Source organism: Labrus bergylta, chromosome 10, assembly GCF_963930695.1.
Source record: "Labrus bergylta chromosome 10, fLabBer1.1, whole genome shotgun sequence".
NCBI lineage: Eukaryota > Metazoa > Chordata > Actinopteri > Labriformes > Labridae > Labrus > Labrus bergylta.
The window spans coordinates 20,198,774-20,218,522 of NC_089204.1; the positions used below are offsets into that span (position 1 = coordinate 20,198,774).

General features: G+C 41.3%; 1 protein-coding gene across 1 annotated transcript; it reads left to right on the forward strand.

Moving 5' to 3' along the window:
- Positions 1-873: 873 nt before the first annotated feature.
- On the forward strand, positions 874-3,957 carry hmx2 (H6 family homeobox 2). The gene is made up of 2 exons (XM_020639207.3): positions 874-1,383; positions 2,077-3,957. The coding sequence occupies exons 1-2, from the start codon at positions 1,113-1,115 to the stop codon at positions 2,622-2,624; spliced, it is 819 nt and encodes a 272-aa protein (XP_020494863.1). The 5' UTR covers positions 874-1,112; the 3' UTR covers positions 2,625-3,957.
- Positions 3,958-19,749: the final 15,792 nt, after the last annotated feature.

Sequence of the window (19,749 nt, forward strand, 5' to 3'; positions counted from 1 at the left end):
GAGGGTGGTTCTCTCATACCGCACACACACACACACACAAACAGAGACACGCGCGCTCTACTCGGCCCCCACCACCTCCAATCAATTAGTCAATCAATTAGCCGGCCTCCACTCCACGCGCGGTCATCACGAGGCAGATTAGCTCAGTAATGATCAAATTAATTCTTAATCGCAGATAATGGACGCGGAATGAGTTTATTATTTTCAGGAAAAATGAGTTAGCCCTCTGTATTAGTTCCAAGGCTGAGCGCGTGTCACCAGCAGTCACCCGGGACAATTTAGCATGCACGCACAGGATAATAGAAAAGGAAACATGACAGTTCTCTAGGGTGGGGTCATCCTCAGTTTACTTGAGTCTTTTCGTGCTTGTGTTAGGATGCATTGTAGGATTAGACACAAAGCATATTTTTCCTGTATCACATAAATCATGTTTTAAAGCTGTCTTTATTCACAGTAGAGACCACATACCACATATTTCATAGAATATTTAGCTACTGGAGGAAAAAAAAAACCCGTAAAATTTGTATAATGACCAAATATAATCTTAAGGTAAAATATTTTTTCTTAAATATCATAACAAAACGGATGTAGCCTACTCAAAACCATAACAAACTCACATTGTTTTTTGTTTTTTTTAATGAAATATAAAAAACAGTAGTCTAGATAAAATACAGCAACATCTGAACATTGTTCTAATGGTTCTGCGTGTAGCTGAAATCAGAAATGTGCATTTGGTTTCCTTCGCTGCCCTCGCTCTTCTCATCTCGTCCCAAAAGCTTGACAGGAGTTTGAAATTTCCGGGCTTGTGTCTGTGGCTGCGATTGGCCCACGAGGAGCTTACCTACATGCAAATGAAGCAACGCAATCTTGCTGCTTCTGATCCAGAGCGTGAGGAGGAGGACCAGGAATACACTCATGTTCCCCGAGCTGTAGAAAAAACACCTGCAACTCTTTTAATGTTGAAACTCAACAATTATACTGGCGAGGGGGGAAAAGAACAGTAGACAAAAGACGCTTTCGTAATTTTACGCACCCATCGTATAGGAAGCAATAACGGAAAACAAGGGGACAGACAGATTCAGTCAATACTTCAATACTGTTATGAAGCGAGAATGAGTAGCACAGAAGACAGCGGGAGCAAGTGCTCGTCCGGCCCGATTTCCAGCTTTACCATCCAGTCCATCTTGGGCACACCGTCCGATGCGCCGCGCTCTGGGACCAAAGAGCTCTCCAAGGGACCACCGGCACCTCCAAGGAGGCGTTCACTGTCTGTGTCATCCGAGGAGGAGTGCAGCGGCGGGGAGGACTCAGCGGACTGCTTCTGCTCCGATACGGGTCACAGCGAGCCATGCAGCCAGCACCAAGCCCACAACTTCTGTTTAGGTGAGGAACTCTTTATTATTATTAATAATAGTAGCGGTAGTAGTAGTATTCAATTTGTATTATTCAAAAAATGTGAGGTGGTTATAAGAACATTTTAAATGTTATTGTATTTACATCTTTAATGTTGTTTATTTCTGGTTAAGTTGCATTAAATTAGGCTACATGTTGCGTAATAATTTCTTATTAATTAATCGTGTTAAATACAAAATAATCAGGCCTTGGTATTTGATGTTTTTGTTTGCACTTCAGCTCACATTTCATTAGCTTGTGTCTGTGACTGTAACACTCACATTCAGCCCATCCAATCCCACTTGTTCCATCATATGCAAACTATCATCGCAGCAGCAGCAGCAGAAGAGTGGAAGGTCGAATAATTAGCCTTCTGTCTTTCCTCTCGTTTCAAATTTAATTGAGCCTGCTAATTGGTGAAACATGTTTCAAAAATGGCTGCACTACACGCCGTCAATTGGGCGTTAAATAGAGCGAGGTGTAATTAATAACTTAGCCTACTGTACTACACCGTGCGTACTTTAAAAAGTCACCAGCTTACCGAATAAAGGTCAGAGTTCAAACTTAACGAATACTCAAACTAAATAGAGAAGGGATTTTAAACAGTTAGCTGTAAAAGTGAGCTTAAAACACCTATTTTCTGTGCTATTGTGCTAATATTCTTCTCTTCCGCCTCGCGCGCAGGTCCCGCCAAAGGACTCCTATCTGGGAATGACGGGCTCGCGCGGCGGCCGCACCTGCCACAGCCTTTGCTGCAGGATTACAAGGAGGAGCGCGAGAGACCGTGCCATCAAATGTCACCTCTGTCGGAGGACAGACAGGCAGACGGTGCGGACAAGCAGGGAAACTCATCCAAGAAGAAGACGCGCACGGTTTTCTCCCGGAGTCAGGTGTACCAGCTGGAGTCCACGTTCGACATGAAGCGGTACCTGAGCAGCTCGGAGCGGGCCTGCTTAGCCTCCAGCCTGCAGCTCACGGAGACTCAGGTCAAGACGTGGTTTCAGAACAGGAGGAACAAATGGAAACGGCAGCTATCAGCCGAACTGGAGGCGGCAAACATGGCCCACGCCTCCGCACAGACACTCGTGGGCATGCCGCTGGTTTTCAGAGATAACTCCTTACTGCGCGTTCCGGTTCCCCGGTCTATCGCCTTTCCGACGCCACTGTATTACCCGGGAAGCAATTTGCCAGCGTTACCTTTATATAATCTGTATAACAAGATTGAGTACTGATTGACTCCACTGTATGTTCACTCAAGTCCACGTAAAAAAAAAACAAAAAAAAAAACATTCTCATAAGTGTCTCTACATAACCGCTGTATATTAATTGTATCACTTTATTCGTTGAGCAAATTCTTATTATGCAGCTGCTGTACGTCTCACAAGAAAGCAATCAAGCTTCCCTAAACATATAAAATACACCATGTGTATAATAAATTATAATACGTTTTGTACTTTAATTTTAATTTTCCTTCCTTAAATAAAGTAAAGGAGTTTAGTATTCATATCAGAAATGCTTTTCCACAGTTTTTTATTCACATTGGTTTGTCAGAGAAATCACTAAGCATCAGTCATTTTATTTCACCTGACAGGGAAAAATATCCAATTTAAGGGAAAATATCATTCTTTCTATTGTAACTTAGACCTCCAATAATAACCTTCTCATTCAATAAATTTTCTATTTCAGTGAAAGCTTGTTTGGTTTTATTTGACTTTTTTTTTAAAATGAATTTATATTGCCAGAAAATATATTTTTTAAAGGACTTGTAGAAATACTTGTCAGGACTGCGGGTGTTACATGTCTTGTCCTTTTATAAGCAAATCGTTCCCAAATAATTTTGCTACAAGACATTCTGTTGTTATAATCCAGGGTGATTATCCCTGTATGTTAAAGGTTCATGTTACAGGCTAAAATGATTGGTGAAGTATTGTTTAAGATAATTGTTTCTCTCACCTGGAGAGCTTTATGAGAGATAGTACAAAATGAGAGCCCCTGTGCTGTGATGATGCCTAAAGCGAGGAAAAGAACTTAAATATGCTTGCTTAATTTACACAAATTGCATACGAAAAATACCCTAGGTTACTTTGTTGTTGGCTGACACATCTTACATCCCATGTTGTTACCATATTGTGTTAGAAATGAGATTCTGAGCTCTGGAAAGCTGCCTTCTTTAATTGCAGCCTAGTGTCCACTGAGGAACACAGCATGAACTGTCATGCGTTTATCCCTCTGCAGGGTTTTCTCTCTGTGGCTTTCATAATTGTTCGATTCCTAAGCACAGAATAAAATATTAAGCAATGTTTTTATAATGCAAAGGCTTCAAAATTGTATTTTGAGATTCATTCTTCATCCAAAACAATGCTGGTAGCTTAAATAATCTGAGGTAAACCAAGTCATGTACAGTATATGTAAAGGTAATATAGAGGTAGAAAAGACAGGGTGTAAGATGTACACAGTCACAAGATAATGACACCTCTTGGCTGGATCTTCTCTCATTTGAAGTCTGCCTCCCAGCATCAGGTGTTGTTGTGGGTGGAAAGATAATAAAGAGATGTATTGTCAGAGTTCAAGACTCTTCAATCCAGTCTGTTCTGTTTTCTCTATCTGTAAAAAAAAAAAAAAAAAAAGCTATCAGTTCCACTTTATATTCTTTAGTTTAGATTTTCAGCGGGCCCTGAACACTAAGTCTGGTTATTTTGTCAAAGTTCAATTTAGTATTTCACAACAAGTCAATAAATGCAAATACTGAAAAAAATAATTGCTCACTCCTAAACACACACACCAACACACACACACATCTCGTTCTTGATGGGGAGCAATAAAACCATGTAATTTGCCAGCTTTTCTTGGGTGTCACATCATGTACTATACCTACCCCCCTCCACATCCACCACCACCACCACCACCCAACCCCTTCTATCTCTCTCTCTGTGCTAATGGCTACATTACCTAGCAGAATCATGACGAGCCAGGCTCTGCTGCCCTGCAGATTATGCCTGACCCAATTTCTGCAACAGCCGCCCTGTGTTTCTGGGAAAATGGATAGCGTTAGACAACAGCGGTGATTTATGGGTAACTCCGGCACCGGCGGAGAAGAGGTGAGGTGCAGGAGGATGAATTTGTGACAGATAGGAGAGAGAGAGAGAGATGGGCGAGTGTAACACTTATGAAAAGGAGCAATAGCTTTGGTTGAATGAAGCTGTTTATTAGTTTCCAAGTGGTCATTATGTCATCAGGTGTGACGGCAATGCGATGCGCTTTTGGATGGATGTTTGCACCCCAGTGACTTGTGGGAAATCTGCATGACCTGTCACCTGAGGATGTTTGATTTACAAGACAGGTGGAGAGAGAGAGAGAGAGAAAGATGTGTGGCGATGAAATGATGAGCAAAAGAGAGAGAAAGTGAAAGAGAGGAATAGGTGGAGTTGGGTTGTGGGGGGTGGAGGAGGGCGTTTCGATGTAACTATGTATCACCGCAATGGCAGGTGTGAATTACAAATTTTAATAGCAGGGCAATGAAAATGATTTGAAGTGGTTTAAACTGCAAAGAGACAGCGCCTGGCATGGTGATGAAGATTTGTTGAGATGATGTGTTGTGCCTTAGGATTCATCAAACCTGCCTGCTAAGGTGAAAAGCAAGTGTATTTCACTCTGTGTTATAATTTATGATGGGAGTAATGGAAACTGTGGGCTACACACAGAGTGAGGAGAGAGAGCGAGAGAGAGGCAAAGACGGAGAGCACCAGGCAAATTGATTCTCTGGGTAGTTTTTAGAGCATATTTACAGGATCATAATGAATTGCACTAAAACCAGCAGATATCGCTTCTTTTACTTCTTACAATAAAACATTGAAAATCAAAGCTAACTTAATAAAGACACCATTAAATTCAAACAGGCTGCAAAAACAAAACTCTATTAATACTGCTCTATTTTAGTATTTGAACTACTTTTCACATTTTCAGCCCCTTAACCTTTTATTTGGGCAGCAACCTCCCCACATAGCCACAGCTGTTTGATTTAAAGAGGGAACGCAGGGCTTCGTATTACAGTGGAAACGTTATGAAGTATAACACCACGAGCAGATGCACAGCCCCGGGTCTGCCCCAAGACGAGAGTTTTAAAAGCGATAGCGATGCATTAAGCCAGACAACTCTCAAGACCTGTTTGCTCCCTAAATGAATTTGAGGGCAGCGTAACGAGGTTTTTGAGGCAGGCCCTGTCATCCACCAGCTTTAACCAGCTTCTGTATTTATGGGTTAATGGTTAAAAAGGAGAGCTCGGACCAGAAGTGATTTTTCTTGATTCTGGTTTATATCAACTGGAAATGAAAGAGCTGAAGGGAAATTGTGTTAGTCCCCCCTTCTTCTCCTCCCCCGACCCTCTAACCGTTGTCTTTAACAGAAGAGGAATATGTGACTGTACCGGGCAAAGGGAAATGGGCAATGCAACATACACATGTTTATTTTTTACATCTTTGGGAATTATTTTGGATTTTCACAGACACACTCAAAATCCTATTGCAAATGGCAAATGGAACGAGCGACAATAACATGAGATATCCCAATTTTTTAAATCAAAACAGCTTTTAAGTTTGACACATAATGGGTAACACTCTTAAATTATTTTCACATATTGACTCAACATGACACATTTAGATGTTTTAAAAACTCTAGGTCAAATTCAAGCGGCTTTGCTATTTGAACCACAAAAAAAACAGTCACAGTTAACCCCCCCTTAAACAAAACTCAACCAAAAGATCAGGATTAGTCCTCTAATTGCAAAAAGCATTATGGTTCATTGTTGAATTAACAACCACGTCTTGAACTGCCTCTTGTGAAGTGCCATTCCTGGTCCAATATGCATCAAACTATTACAGGCTGCAGTAGGTGGAAGGAACTCGGCATTTACTCTGGAGATAAGTCCATTAGTATTACCTTTGACACCATAATGGATGTGAGATACAATTCTCTGCTCTCCATTTTGTATTTGTAAGGATAATAGGGGGATTATCTTGAAGGCCTTATGCTACACACTCAAGAGTGAGACCACACTGAGGAGGGAGAGCACTGCAACAGTTGTTTTCACATCCTCCCCTCTCTCTCTCTCTCTCCCCCTTTCAGCCCTTCCCTCTGCTCCGAGACCCTCTCAGAAGATAAAGCATGTCATTATTCTATTAAAGACCTACAATTTTTGTAATGGGACTTGCAGCGGTCGGCAGAAGTGCAGGCAGCTTCTTCAATATCCTGGACATTATTTGCTCGTTTAGTTAAATGATGTTTCTAATTCCCTCATAATTACTTGTAATGAGGCTGTCTCCCTCGTTTTGATGCGGCTACATCTTAATACAGCATGGCATTCTTTTTTAGGGATAATTACCTCTCATGAGGCCGGGGGAGCGAGGCTGGGGTTTGTTGTGCGCTGCACACGTGGCAAATTGGCTTGTTTCCTGCCATCTTGTCTTCCTGCAAATTGGTAAATTAAGTTTCTCGGCTCGAGCATTAGAACTGTTAAGTTTGCTTTCTTGGCTCCTTCAAATTATTGGCTTCACTGACTGAGAGAGATGACTGTATACTCTGGGCTTTGCCTTATTTGATTTATACAGTGTTTACGGATTACACGCTATATGCTAAGGGAGCTGGTTGTTAAGGAAAGGGAACAGTTTTGAAATTATCTTGACATGTTTTGTGGTTAATCGAGTAACAAATATACAAAACAGATGAATAAAAATGCTCATTCATTATAATTTTTGAATATTATTTTTTGATATGCTTAGTTTTGGTAACAGTTGTAGACACAAGAGATCTAAAACTGCTATCTAGTGTTATTGTAGGAATTAAAGTGAAATTAATTTTCAAGACATGAACTTTGTAATGAAATATCTTTAATAAGGTTTATCATTGCAGCTTTAAAAGACAACAAAGTGTCATAAAGTACACCTGCCATACAACTGTGTCCATAAAGTCAGTGCAGCAAGTCCATTAGTTTTCATTTGTATATTATTAACAAGGAGACATTGTCTTTTTTGTCTTAGGGTCGAATAAAAAATGTCTAATATGTAAAAGTTGAAAATATAATATTTGAGAACACAGAAATGAGGCAGTTCTACTCAATCTTTAACATGGATTTTTCCCATCCTGTTTCCCGTCTACTGGTGGATCGTCTGTGTTGTCCCTCTGAAATGATCCAGCCGCCGAACTCCAACCGCAGCCGTTGCTGGGTCGGCTGAGGGGTTTTTATTTCTAAGTGCTGATGTGTCGCAGACAGTTTGGCTCTACAAGGGCCTGTTATACGCCGATTAAAGAGAGGGAAGGAGTGCTCCCGCAGGGCGGCCTTGTACATTTACCCTGACCACAAAAAGGTCTAACGTTTATGCCCCAGTGCTGACATGACCTTCAAACAAGGTCTCTGTGCTGCCTGGGTGGATACTGAAACTGTCTGGAGGAGACCTGCAAGGAAACTAACAGACATACAGACGGACAGGAAGAAATCATATCTTTGTATATCAGAAGCTACCTCTCTGCCATATCCTGTGAAGTGAGATGAGATGGCTTTTATTGGAAAATACAGGAAAGGTTTGTTATTTTTCACACTTAAATGGCAAAATTTGATTGGGATTTTGCAAACGCTTTTGTCAGTTTCACTGAATGTTGGAACATTATGTTAGAAGTGTCTTTTCTCCATTGAAATCACCTACATTGAACATAAAGGGCCACTAAATAATTCAGATTCAAATCCAGTCATCAGTCGTCTTTTGGCTGCGAGACAAACACAGCACTGTCTGTTGTTTTTTATTTGTGGGAGCACAGACAGATACTAATGCTGGGTCACGGATCTGTTTGTTATGAGGTCTGATAGTGACTTCTTGTTAATATGGAGAGTTGGGATCTCTTTGTAAGGACCAAGTGGTCTCTTTCAGCTGCAGGGGGGCTGCTGTATAGAGAGATGATCTGTCACTTCAGTGTGAGACTGTCTTGCTGACCACATAGCCTGCAGCGTGGCAGCGGGGAGCACAATGAAAGCGGCACACTATCACCTGACAGCTAATTAGGGATTGCATCCCTGGAAGGGAATACATTCTCTTTGAGGGAGTGAGGGAAAGAAAGCAAGAGGTTGCGGAAATCTGTGTGATCTGTCAGTCAAAGACACAAGACACCTGCAATTTCTAAAGGCAGTTCCTCAAAGCGCTGATATGTTTGGTTATCATTTTATTAGTTAATCATTTTGATATTAAAAGTCAAAAAGCCTGACTTCAAGTGATCGGTTTCTCTTGAAAAAGGATCTTATATTTCAACATTCATGCAGTCTTTAATAAATCTCCCATGTCAGCAACCCCAATTGTCCCCAATTTTGTGTGCCAATGTGCCCATATGTGTGTTCAATCAATGTGAGAGTGTGTGTCCCTGTATGCAGAAACCAGCAGTATGGTTTATTTGGGAGACCTGGGATTTCTTTGAAAACACATTTGTAACCATTAGTTGAGTGTAAGGTTTCATGTGAAGAGTGCATCCTCTGGACTGGTGTCAGAGTTTCTGTGAGGCTCAGCAGCAGCCTCTCTTGGAGGGACAGTGCTGAGAGGAGGAGGAGGAAGGAGGGGAGGGAAGTAGTGGTGGTTTAGGAAGAGGAGGGGGAGCACTGGAGCCTGGGCGTCCCACCAGCAATGCATCACGGCAGGCAGAGTGTAACCCGAGCCCCCCCTCTGGCCCTGGTGTGGCCTGCCACAGTGCACTCCTTCTCGACTCCCTTTTGCGCCCCCAAGATGCTTTTAAAAGGATTTGGTCAGCGAGACAACAACTCTTCAAAAGAATCTTCGTCACATTAGAAAGTAATTAGTCAAGCCTGAGGCAGAGGATTCCCTGACCTGACTAATTCTGCACCCCTAAACAATCCGTCTAGGTGCTAGGCAGCTGGCGAGGCACGTTCTCGGTGTACCGGGGAGGAGGGATTTGGGCAGTGGAGATTCCCATGGTCCTGCAGGTGAACAAACGCCAAAGAGGTCATCGGGAAAGGTTACTGTGTAATCCATCCGAGTAACGGTCTGCAGGTAGATTTTAAAGATCTCTCAGAATACAGGTACAGATACATGTTGAATATATAGTTGCTATTTTAAGGAACAGGGTTGCAGAATGAGGCTTACCAAAAGGCATTGCTCTACTGCATTAACTTGTGAAGATAAATTCAATTAAGTATGTTATGGTGTTGTGAAAATACATTTGCTCTAGTCAAAAGACCTGCTTCCTCTGGTCTTATAAAGATGTGCTATTGTCAAATGTTTGAGATTTAGAAATCTCAATTTGAGGCAATTTTATTTTGCAGATGGATGCAGAGAAACCATTCAGCACTTTGCCACCTGTTCTTCCAAGCCCACAGGGCCCAAAGGCCAACAACCTTTCCTCTCACTACTAGACATAGTTATCTGATTGGGAAAAAGGTGGAGGTGGGGAGTGGCAGAAACTTACAAACCACATGCTGCAGGGTGGGACTCGACACCACGGGTACTGTCCTCCGATGCCTCTGATGGTTAAGGAGCTACTTTAGCCTTAAGCATTATGAGACAAACACACAGTGGGAGGTGCAGTGAAAGGGACAAAACAGAGAAGAGAGTATTCCAAAGGGAACCCAAAAGGATTACACAAAAGTTTGATTTCTACAGAAGTCCTAATGTGGTGGTTAAATAAAAAAAACATTTTGTGTTATCTTTCTTTTTTCATATAAGATTGTTCATTAAATTTGCAGGGACTCTACCATTTTACAGTTTTCCATGTTTGAGGACCTTGGATATAGGATATACATGAATAAAAGTGAGGGGAAACAACTCCCTGCAAACCCATGATACTGATGTGGTTAGACATTGTATAGTGGGAAGGAAAACATACACTTGTTAAAGCAGCATGACACAGAAATGGCACTGAGCAATTGGCCAATTAGGAAGTGGTCCATCATGTCAAACTCATTTGCAAAAGGAAGGCTTAACCCTTAGGGTTCGAAGGTCGGGATCAAAGGGTGTCCCCCATGGGACCGCACAGAGATCCTTGAAGAAACGCTGATCCCAAGCTTTTGTAAAGGAATCTTCTAATTACAATAAATCTCCACTGTGGGGTAAAGACAGGAGTGCTGGGTACAGTGGCTATATGATATCTCCTGCCTGAGGCTCTGCAGGTTAGCCTATAGATGTCTGGATAGAAGACTGATAGGAGATAGTGGTTGCCACTAGGGCAGTAACCTCTCATTTGCCCAGGTCAGAGCCTCAGAAAGTGATCACAGCTTTGGCGGCTCAGGCTGACCAGCACCTCTGAGCCTCTATAGCCTCTGGTGTGTAACCGGGTCTTTGACCTTGCCCACAGATTAGTATCAGTATCACTTTTAGTACTGGATTTAACTCTTCTATTCGTAGGCCTCTTTCTTCCATTGTCTTGTTTTCTCGCAAAGGTGTGTCAGGGTTGGCTCTTTCTTAAAGGAAAACTCTTTGTTGATTAAGATGTTCTTCCATATAATAGTGATTGGTGCAATTTGCACTCTGATATCTTTGGTCGTTCCGTAAAACTCTGGTTCAGTAGTGACTGTTTCAATGATGAAATGATGGGTTTGATAATTGTTTAATAGAACTTTAAAGTTTGTGTTCCTTGTAATATTATCCCGCAAAAGCAATTGCTGAGTGTCAAGTGCTTAGAAGATATTTGGTCTGATAACACCTGAGTTTCTACACCTTTTGATATTCCGCTAAATTCAGAAGGCATATCCCTAAAGCACTTTTGGGGAATATGGCTTTCAAAGTCTGCCACGGATAAGGACGGAAAAATTCAGTATTCACTGCAACATGATAGATTTAGAAAGGATGCCATAACTCAGTAAGTGTTACTTTGATTTGTTAAAGAGTGAACATAGAATTCACTTTTGGTTGATCCCTTATCTGACATAAAGAGTGCTCAACTCAACTACGTTTTTCCTCTACATGTTGAATCTCACTTGCAGAACAACCTTCTTTGTTCTTGTTCTATAGAAAAGCTTTATGACACTCTGTGCTTCTCAACGGGTTCTACTGTTGACCAAAGGGGAAGGAGAGAGGAAAAGGAAGGGAGACTAGTAGTTTGTTCTTCCTGCAATTAGCATTCACGGTTAGCTAAGCAGAACTAATGCAGCGAATCTTTGAGTCTCACGTTACCTGTCCTCCACTGCCAGAGTACCTGCAGGCCAGATTAAACTGTAGCAAGATGACAAACCCCCGTGTGTATCCATTTCAAGCCTTTTATTACTAGCAGTGTTATTGGTAATTCCCTTTGAATGCCCATGACAAAAACTAAGAACAGGCCAAGGTGGACTTCACAAAAACAGGATACCGCATGGGTGTGGGTGATGTGCTAGTGATACTGTAATTGTGAAAACAAACTCAGAGAGAGAGTTACGTCTCCATTCGTGTGGCATTGTTTGGCAGCTGCGCTGAAAAGCGTTAACTCCCAGCGGCACATTTTTATCTGGCCTGTTTTAAGTGAAGGGCTTCCCATGACAACAGTTAGTGCTGTCACATGTCAACACAAGAGGCATCTGCCCTCACACATCACTCTCTCTTTGCCGCCAGTCATTTTTTTTTAAACTGGCCGTCCTTTCACAGTTATCTTTTTATTACGATCAATAAAAGGTCACTTTCATTCCGATATTCTGTGCCTCAATTTTCAACATTACTTTTGTGTTTTGCCAGGGTCATCTCCAGAAGTTTCTTTAGCATCTAGGTCAAGACTGAATGATCTCATGACTCCCTTTTCTTCAGGGACAGGATCAGGAAGTAGGCTCACCGTGTCACCATTATGGGATGTGGATGAAAGTGCGATGACCTCATCAGTCTAAAGTGACACAAGAACATAGCCACTTAGTAGGCCTTGTCACGCAGTTCAAGGACAACAACATATTGCATTTTCACCCTGCAGGATTTAGCTTCTTCTTTTTGACTGCCCTGTTTTGTCTGCAGTTTAATACACTAATATTTAATTGGATTAATCCTTGTAGTGATATGAGTAAAACCAGAAGTTATGTCGCTTTTTTTTTTGTGATGTAACAAAACCGGTCAATTCATATTCCAGTCTAGTTTTCTCGTATATTTTCCTTGATTTTGATTTGTGTTGTATATCTTCAGCTAATTATTATCAGTTCTCTGAAGTGTTGTCTTATCAGTTACAAACAGGTACAAGCAGCACAAGTGCTCCCCATTGATCCACTAAAGACTCCCATAGTGATGGGGCCACTGTCTGGTCACACAGAGCCCGAGGAAGACACTGCTTATAATCAATAAGTCTTCTTGTGACACTGGCTCTGCTAAAGTCTGCACTCCTGGAGGCCTTGTAGAAAATCATTGAATTTGCAGTGATACTCTGTGCCTAAATACAGCAGTATTGATGATTGTTAATTGCATAAGTTGTTTTCAAGGGATTTGAGACCAAACTGTTGCCAATACAACATGATTGTGAACTAGTGGATATTATAAGGATATTTCTACCACCTAGCTTGTTTTTTTTATTTTTTATTTTGTGCTGCAATTTTCAGCATTGCAATTCTACCACCTGTAATTGTAGGAGATGAGAATGTGCTGTTTGGGTTTGAAAAAAAAAAAAGAAGTGATAATGCAATCATTGCTGTAATTTCTGGTTGAGGCACATTCTACCAAATGGTTAGCTACACTTTTGTTCAATTAATTTTGTTCATCGTGCTATACATGGTTTTAGCAGAAGACAGGTAATGTTGCTGGAGAGCCAGACACACAAAAGTGAAGCTTTTGGAGTGGAATTAGTGGGGATTCTCAGTGTAGTGTAAACATAGAAAACCCCCACCAAATTTCACTGGAGAGCTTCTATTGCCTAGCGGACAATTGGAATTTAACTCAGTTCTTTGGTTTGAATAACACCCAATCTGTATTATATAAACTGAAAAGACATTTCTTACAGGTAGTGGACAGAAGTATCATGTAGTTACTGAATATATTTCAGCTTTAAATCAAGACTGAGGTGCTTCTATCGCTCCCTCTAATATTTCTGTTTGTATCACCCTGTCTCCTTGTTGAACTGCAGCTACTTGCCTCCTCTTGATGTCCAATCTAAATAAAAAAGATTGTAATATAATAAAGCACCCATAGTCCCTACTTATACAGTACTTATTGAGTGGAACATTGAGATTTATATAACTCCTCTCAATGAGAGAGAAAAAGGAGAAAAGGAGAAAAAGAGGGAAAGAGAGTTTCTCTATGATTGCGAGGGGGGTTTAAGGTTACCGGCTAATTTCCCCATCGTTACCTGCCGACAGCGCCACATCCGGTCTCCTCAGTGTTTTTCAACAGGGAACAGTACAATCTGTTATACTGTAGTGATCATCAGCTCTTCCTCCACCAATGATTACCAGTAATTACCTGTTTTTCTCTCCATCCATCCATCCCTCCCTCCTCCTCCTCCTCCTCTCCTCTCTCTCTCTCTCTCTCTTCCCTTTTCTCCCTTGAGCTATTACCCTAACTGGCTGTTGTGGAGCAAAGAGGAGGTGTGTAGAGAACAAGGCAGGCTTTTATGGACTCCCCACCAGCGCCACTCCACACCGCTCCATTTTGAAATTATCGGGTCCCCTTGCTTTTGAAGTCTCTGTAAGCGCACCCTCCTATTTACGAGATGGCTGTGTACTTAAAGGTCACAGATTGATCAAGAGGTCCTAAAGATGGCCTTTTCCCTGAAAGCACTGCAATACTGTGGCTTCCACAGGCCACATCTGTGGTAGAAAGAGGGAAAATAAAATGTATCACTCCCCCAAAGTCAGGCATATTCAGACTTTAATGTACAATTCCATTTACCCTGGAAAATGCCACAATTGAGTATGGAATTCACAATGAGCACCGCAATTTATCAGTGCTTTTTTGTCCATTTCTGTTGGCTCAGGCTTAAGCATATTTTACTTACTGATTACCCACGGGTCATTTTGAAAATGTGTGAGACTAAAACTTTTGTTTCAACAGGAGACCTTTGCTACACTGTCTTGTCTTTTTTTAAAATGTGTTTGACTCACGCAGAAAACAGGCAGCATCAATATTTTGACAGCATTTATGCTGGAAATATAACAATGATAAGTGGGCATGAACTGAAGCCCATTAGTGCTGACGGTACTTAGGTCTCTAAAGAGACATATGCTATCATGAAGTTCCTTTGTATTTATACATTTTAATGTATAGTTTATTTCTGCATTTTATAAGAACCAATAAGCAACATTGTTTGTTTCTATTGCAGACAATATATTGTGTGTTGCAGTTAAATTATTCCTGAAACAGACACTTGTTTTGTCTACTAATAGTATAATCAAAGTTTGTAATTAAAATGTTTGTTATGTTTGTTGACCAAAATAACCCCTCTCCCCACTTTCTTTCAGTTATTCCATGTTTTGACACAGACTTTTGTTTGTGCAACATGTCACTTTCATTTAATAAATTGTGATCATGCATTTAAACCATGGGGTTTCTTTATCACCTTTCAACCTATTTTCATTATCATCAGTAAATCAGTTAGTTAAAAAAGGACTTGGCCCTCTTTTAGACCAGTAACACCTACCTCAATATCTTTTTATTACAATATCAAACATTTGAAAAAGTATGTTCGTATGCGTATTAAATAAAACTTAATCATATACGATGAATGCATCGATATATACACTGGGCTACAGTGTCTTTGCTTACTGAATGGCTTTCTCTTTTTAAAATCAAATGTTTGATAGCCATTTTTGAATAAGAAAATGTTGCTGCATTACATTATACCCTCATAAGATGTCATCTTCCATCAATAATAACAAGAGAAGATTATATTCACAAAGAGTGGTTATATATGACTCTGTCTGGCTGTACATCATTTTATGCAAATATGACGAGCCAACTGAACAGTATTGATGAAGTAGAAGAGAGACAGAGTCCTGTGGCCTTGATTTAGTTGTATATTTGTTTAACTAATGTAATCCCCTGAATCAAAGTGTTTGTCTGAGACTCACTTGCTCAGAACACCAATATGTCAGCACCAAACAAAGCTGTACTAAAACACGCAGGCCTCATTCATCATAAGGTCCCATACTAAACTCACTCTGTTATTATTATTGATAGGCAGTGCCGTCAGCCTGCCTTATTTATTAGTCAGCTTGGGATGAATGGGAGACGGCCAGGCTACATACACCATGTCAATTTGACCCTGTGTGTTTTAAAATATGCACGCTGCGAACACCAGGCTGGCCAACTTGGCAGCAGCACAGATTTTGAAAATGTATTGATTGCACCAGTCGCCGATAATATGATGCATGTCAAATTTGACAACACTATGAGAAGAGGGGTCAGAGCTAATGAAAGTGTTTGGAGAGAAGGGAGTAGGCGGAGCGATGGATGTTGTTTCTTCAACATTAAGCTTGCAAATGACTGCCAGAGAGCAGCGATGCCTCACACCAAACACACACACACACACACACACACACACACATACACTAACTGTCAACTCTGGCGACTTCCTCATGGTTGACATTAACACCAAGACAAAGATTTCCAACCATTAAAAATACCTGTTCTCGCGCAGGAAGCTAAGATGAAGTCATACATTTCCAAATAAATGAAAATCTTAAAATCATCAAAGCAGCGCTCATGGCAAAACACTGGGTGATTTGAAAAGTGTCCCCTGCTGTCCGCGGGTGGGGATGACGGATGAGGTAAGGACGATGTAAAGGGATTGGTGTGGAGCAATGGGTGGGGTTCGGGGGAACAGACCCTGAGTTAAATCCCTCCAAAATGAGTAATCTTACATAATAATATCCTCATGTGTCTTGATAAGAGCAAACCCGGAACAAGCCGACAGCATCCGTCTGCACGGTCTATGAAAACCTACTAACAACGTTATGGATCCTGAAGGCAGCTATTGCCCCTGCAAATATGCTCTGTGAACCCTTAATTTGGCAGCTATATCTTCTTTAACGACACCATTACCAGTGGCTATCACCATAACCTCATCCACAGCAACAATCCTCACAAAACCCATAATGTGAAAGCACATTAAAGATGGATCCCGTGGACACATATTGGAGTGCTGCGGTGCTGTTATACACATGAACAGGCTACAAAACCCCACACAACAACAGGCATTAAAATGTCTCCGCTGACTACATTAGCTGTCCGGTATTGTTTTAACTGGGAAGTAATTAACTGACTTGGTCAATAGGTGAGATGGAGAGCCAGTCTGGGAGGTGTTTATAGGTCCCCAGAGACACGGCTGGGGGTGAGAGGGCACGACTGAGCTCATCTATCCAAACTCAATGACCTGACAAACCCTCCACTAAGGCCTCACACTCATATTAATTATTGATAAGAATAAAAATAGACTTTATTTTGAGTTTTCAATAAAGTTTATTGTTCTTTCAGAACATGCGAGTGCATGAAAAGAAACCAGTTGGGTACTTGGGTCCCGATTAGCATGAAAGCTGTCCATTGAAAGTTCAACAACTATACAAAAAAAAGGACTCTCAGTAAAAAAAACTATGAGCATGAACCTTTAATTTATAGATACAAAGATATACCTCTGACCACAAAATGTGTATAGCATAAGAAAAAAGTTGAAAATTGACTGATAAATCGTCTAAATGACTGCAAGAAGACTCCAGTCACCCATACCTACAGGTAGAGCCGCTTGTATTCTGCATGTTTATTTAAAATGACATTTTTGAATGTGCAACGCCGTGTGGGTGTGTGTTAATCAGACGAGCTGAATGCGCTCCCTCTTTTATTATTATTTTTAACATGCTGTACGGAGAGGCGAGCCGCGGATCAGTAAATGGCTCCCTTCGCTAATCATCTCTACTGTAGCAAGGGAAAAAAGGGAGAGATAAATGTTTGAGTGGAGAGGTTGAGGGCGTCTCTTTCAGACCTGCCCCTACTGTCTGCGAATAAAAGCCTGAAAAGGAGCCACAACGACAGGCTAGAAGTGAGTCCGACTGGGCTTTGAAAAACGCTGCCTCTTCTCCAGGCCTTGGTGCTAATGTATCTGGCTCTAAGGCTGTAAGGCAGAGAAGAGAGAAAGAGAGAGTGAGGAGAAAGAAAAAAGAAAAAGAAGAGAGATACGGGGAACTGGTGCTACAGAGGACAAAGAGCTCCAAGGTGTGCACTCGGTATTCAGTAATTGGTAAAAGAAGCTTCGTTTCTTCCAGTGATTTCCTGTCTTTTTACCGTCTCTGACAATCCTGATGCTTTTAATAGGGGTATGAGTAGGGGGGTATTCTGTTGCCCCCCCCCCCCCCCCCCCCCACACACACACACACACACAACCCTCCCAGCCCCTCAAACACCAACCTGTCTGGCTGCTCAGCCTGACCACCCCTCCCGTCTCCTTCTCGCTTTTACAAAATGGAAAAAGAAAAAAAGCATTAACCATATTCTTTCTGTCGTTCTCTCTCTTTGAATACCTCAAAACCCTTTAGCTTTAATCATTTCTGGATCAGGCTCAGTCCAAATAAGCCAAGCCATTTTCTGCACTCAATTACTCCCTTAACAGCATCAAAAAGAGAAAGGATTCAGGTATAGTGAGGAGAGAAAGAGGGTGAGAGGGAGAAAATTGTGAAGCATCTTCATCCGCCAAAATGCTTTGAATGCTTCTAAAGGCTTTCTTTTTTAATGAAAAACCAGTAATAAGAGATGGTTCTGACTATAACAAAATGTTTACTGCCTGTGCGCTAGCTGTGAGCTCTTCACTCTCCCCAGATAAATCGTTGAAGAGGGAGAAGGGGAATAAAGGCTTGAAGAAATGGGCCTCCAAATTACTACATTTTTACAGAATCCTGCTTTCATTACCAAGGAAAATATATCTGAAGGTACTTCACTGCGAAATGTATTTTAATAATACATTACTTTTTTCATAACTACTCTTAACCTTTAAATACAATGCATTTTGGATGAATGCAGCTGTCACAGTTTGGTGTTCAGATAATGAGACATCCAATTCTTATTTACTGTTGTCTGCCTGAGCCAAAGGAGATATCAAGCATTGTACTGTCAGCCCAGCTTCTATACAGTCATATAAACTGCAAGTCCGTCCAAACCACAATTATTCTTCGATGGGCCTGAATGAGGTCACGGATTCGTCCAACGCTTCAGGGTATTTCATACAATGTATGCAGGAAGTGCATCTAAATAGGTTTCTCTTTTTCATAAAGTAGTGTTCAAACCATAAGCATGGGCTTCAGGCTTGAAAATGTTGCCCTGTTTTTCCTCTGTGCCCAAATTGCCCACATTGTTCTAAACGGCCGCCAGTAGATACAAATCAAGTATGAAATGTGTGAACACCAACAGAGGTCAGTAAAGCATGTCCACAGTAATATAATGTGATTGATTTTTCTCTGTAGCTCTTTCCATACCAGATTCTGCTGTGTTCACATTGCCGATGATTACACAAAAACTGCTGATGGTTAATCATAATGGCTCAGGGTGAGCACTTTACTTTGGTGCTCCCTCCTTCTCATAGACTGCGCTCATTTCCCCTCTTAGCCAGCCGATGGTCAGTAAGGTCAACGTGACACACATGCATCCCAAAACTGCATCGACAGACAGAGTGGAGGCTGCGGATTCAATGGCACACCAAGAGCCTCTACTGGCACCAGTGGATTCTCTCCACCAGTCTCTCATTATATCAGTAGTGCTACAGCAGGTGCTGGGGTTGAACACTGAGTGCAGGGTGGCTGCTTTTCTAGGGTCCTCAACGGGGAAATAATATCTTTGCAAGCCAGAGGAATGCAAACAGTAAACAGAGAAAGTAAACAGGTAGATGTGAACCTCTTGTTTTGCAAGCAATACTCAGGTCTGGACCAATGAAGGAACACTTCCATGAAGTGTCGACTAATTCACTTTGAAACAACTTTGTTAATGCTGTGCAAAGCTGGATCTCTAAATACCTTCTTTTTTTTTGCCAATGCAGTACAATATCATCTGCAAACTTCACTGTCTCCTGTTGTCTTTTTGTACTCTGAAGAAATGAATGTCCCCAACTTGGCTTTGTTCAGATTGCAGGCAAACCGGACTTGTTTTATGTTTACAATCATTACCAACCTATGTACATGGCTTTCATGGTATTATGATCAGTGTCTATAGTGTTGGGTTTTCCAGCACCAAGGAATAAGAAATTGAGTCCCATCAACTTTTCCTCCAAATTATTGAGCTGTCGACTACATCCAGTTGGAATCGAAGTTTCAATCCACTTCCAAATGGGGTTTCCAAGGATCCTATTTGATTCTCTTTTTGTAATCTAGACTATTTTCGACCAATCCCAATAAAATCTGGATATTAAAAAAGAAATATGAGACCAGTAGTCAAGGCGTTTTGTTTGTCTTGT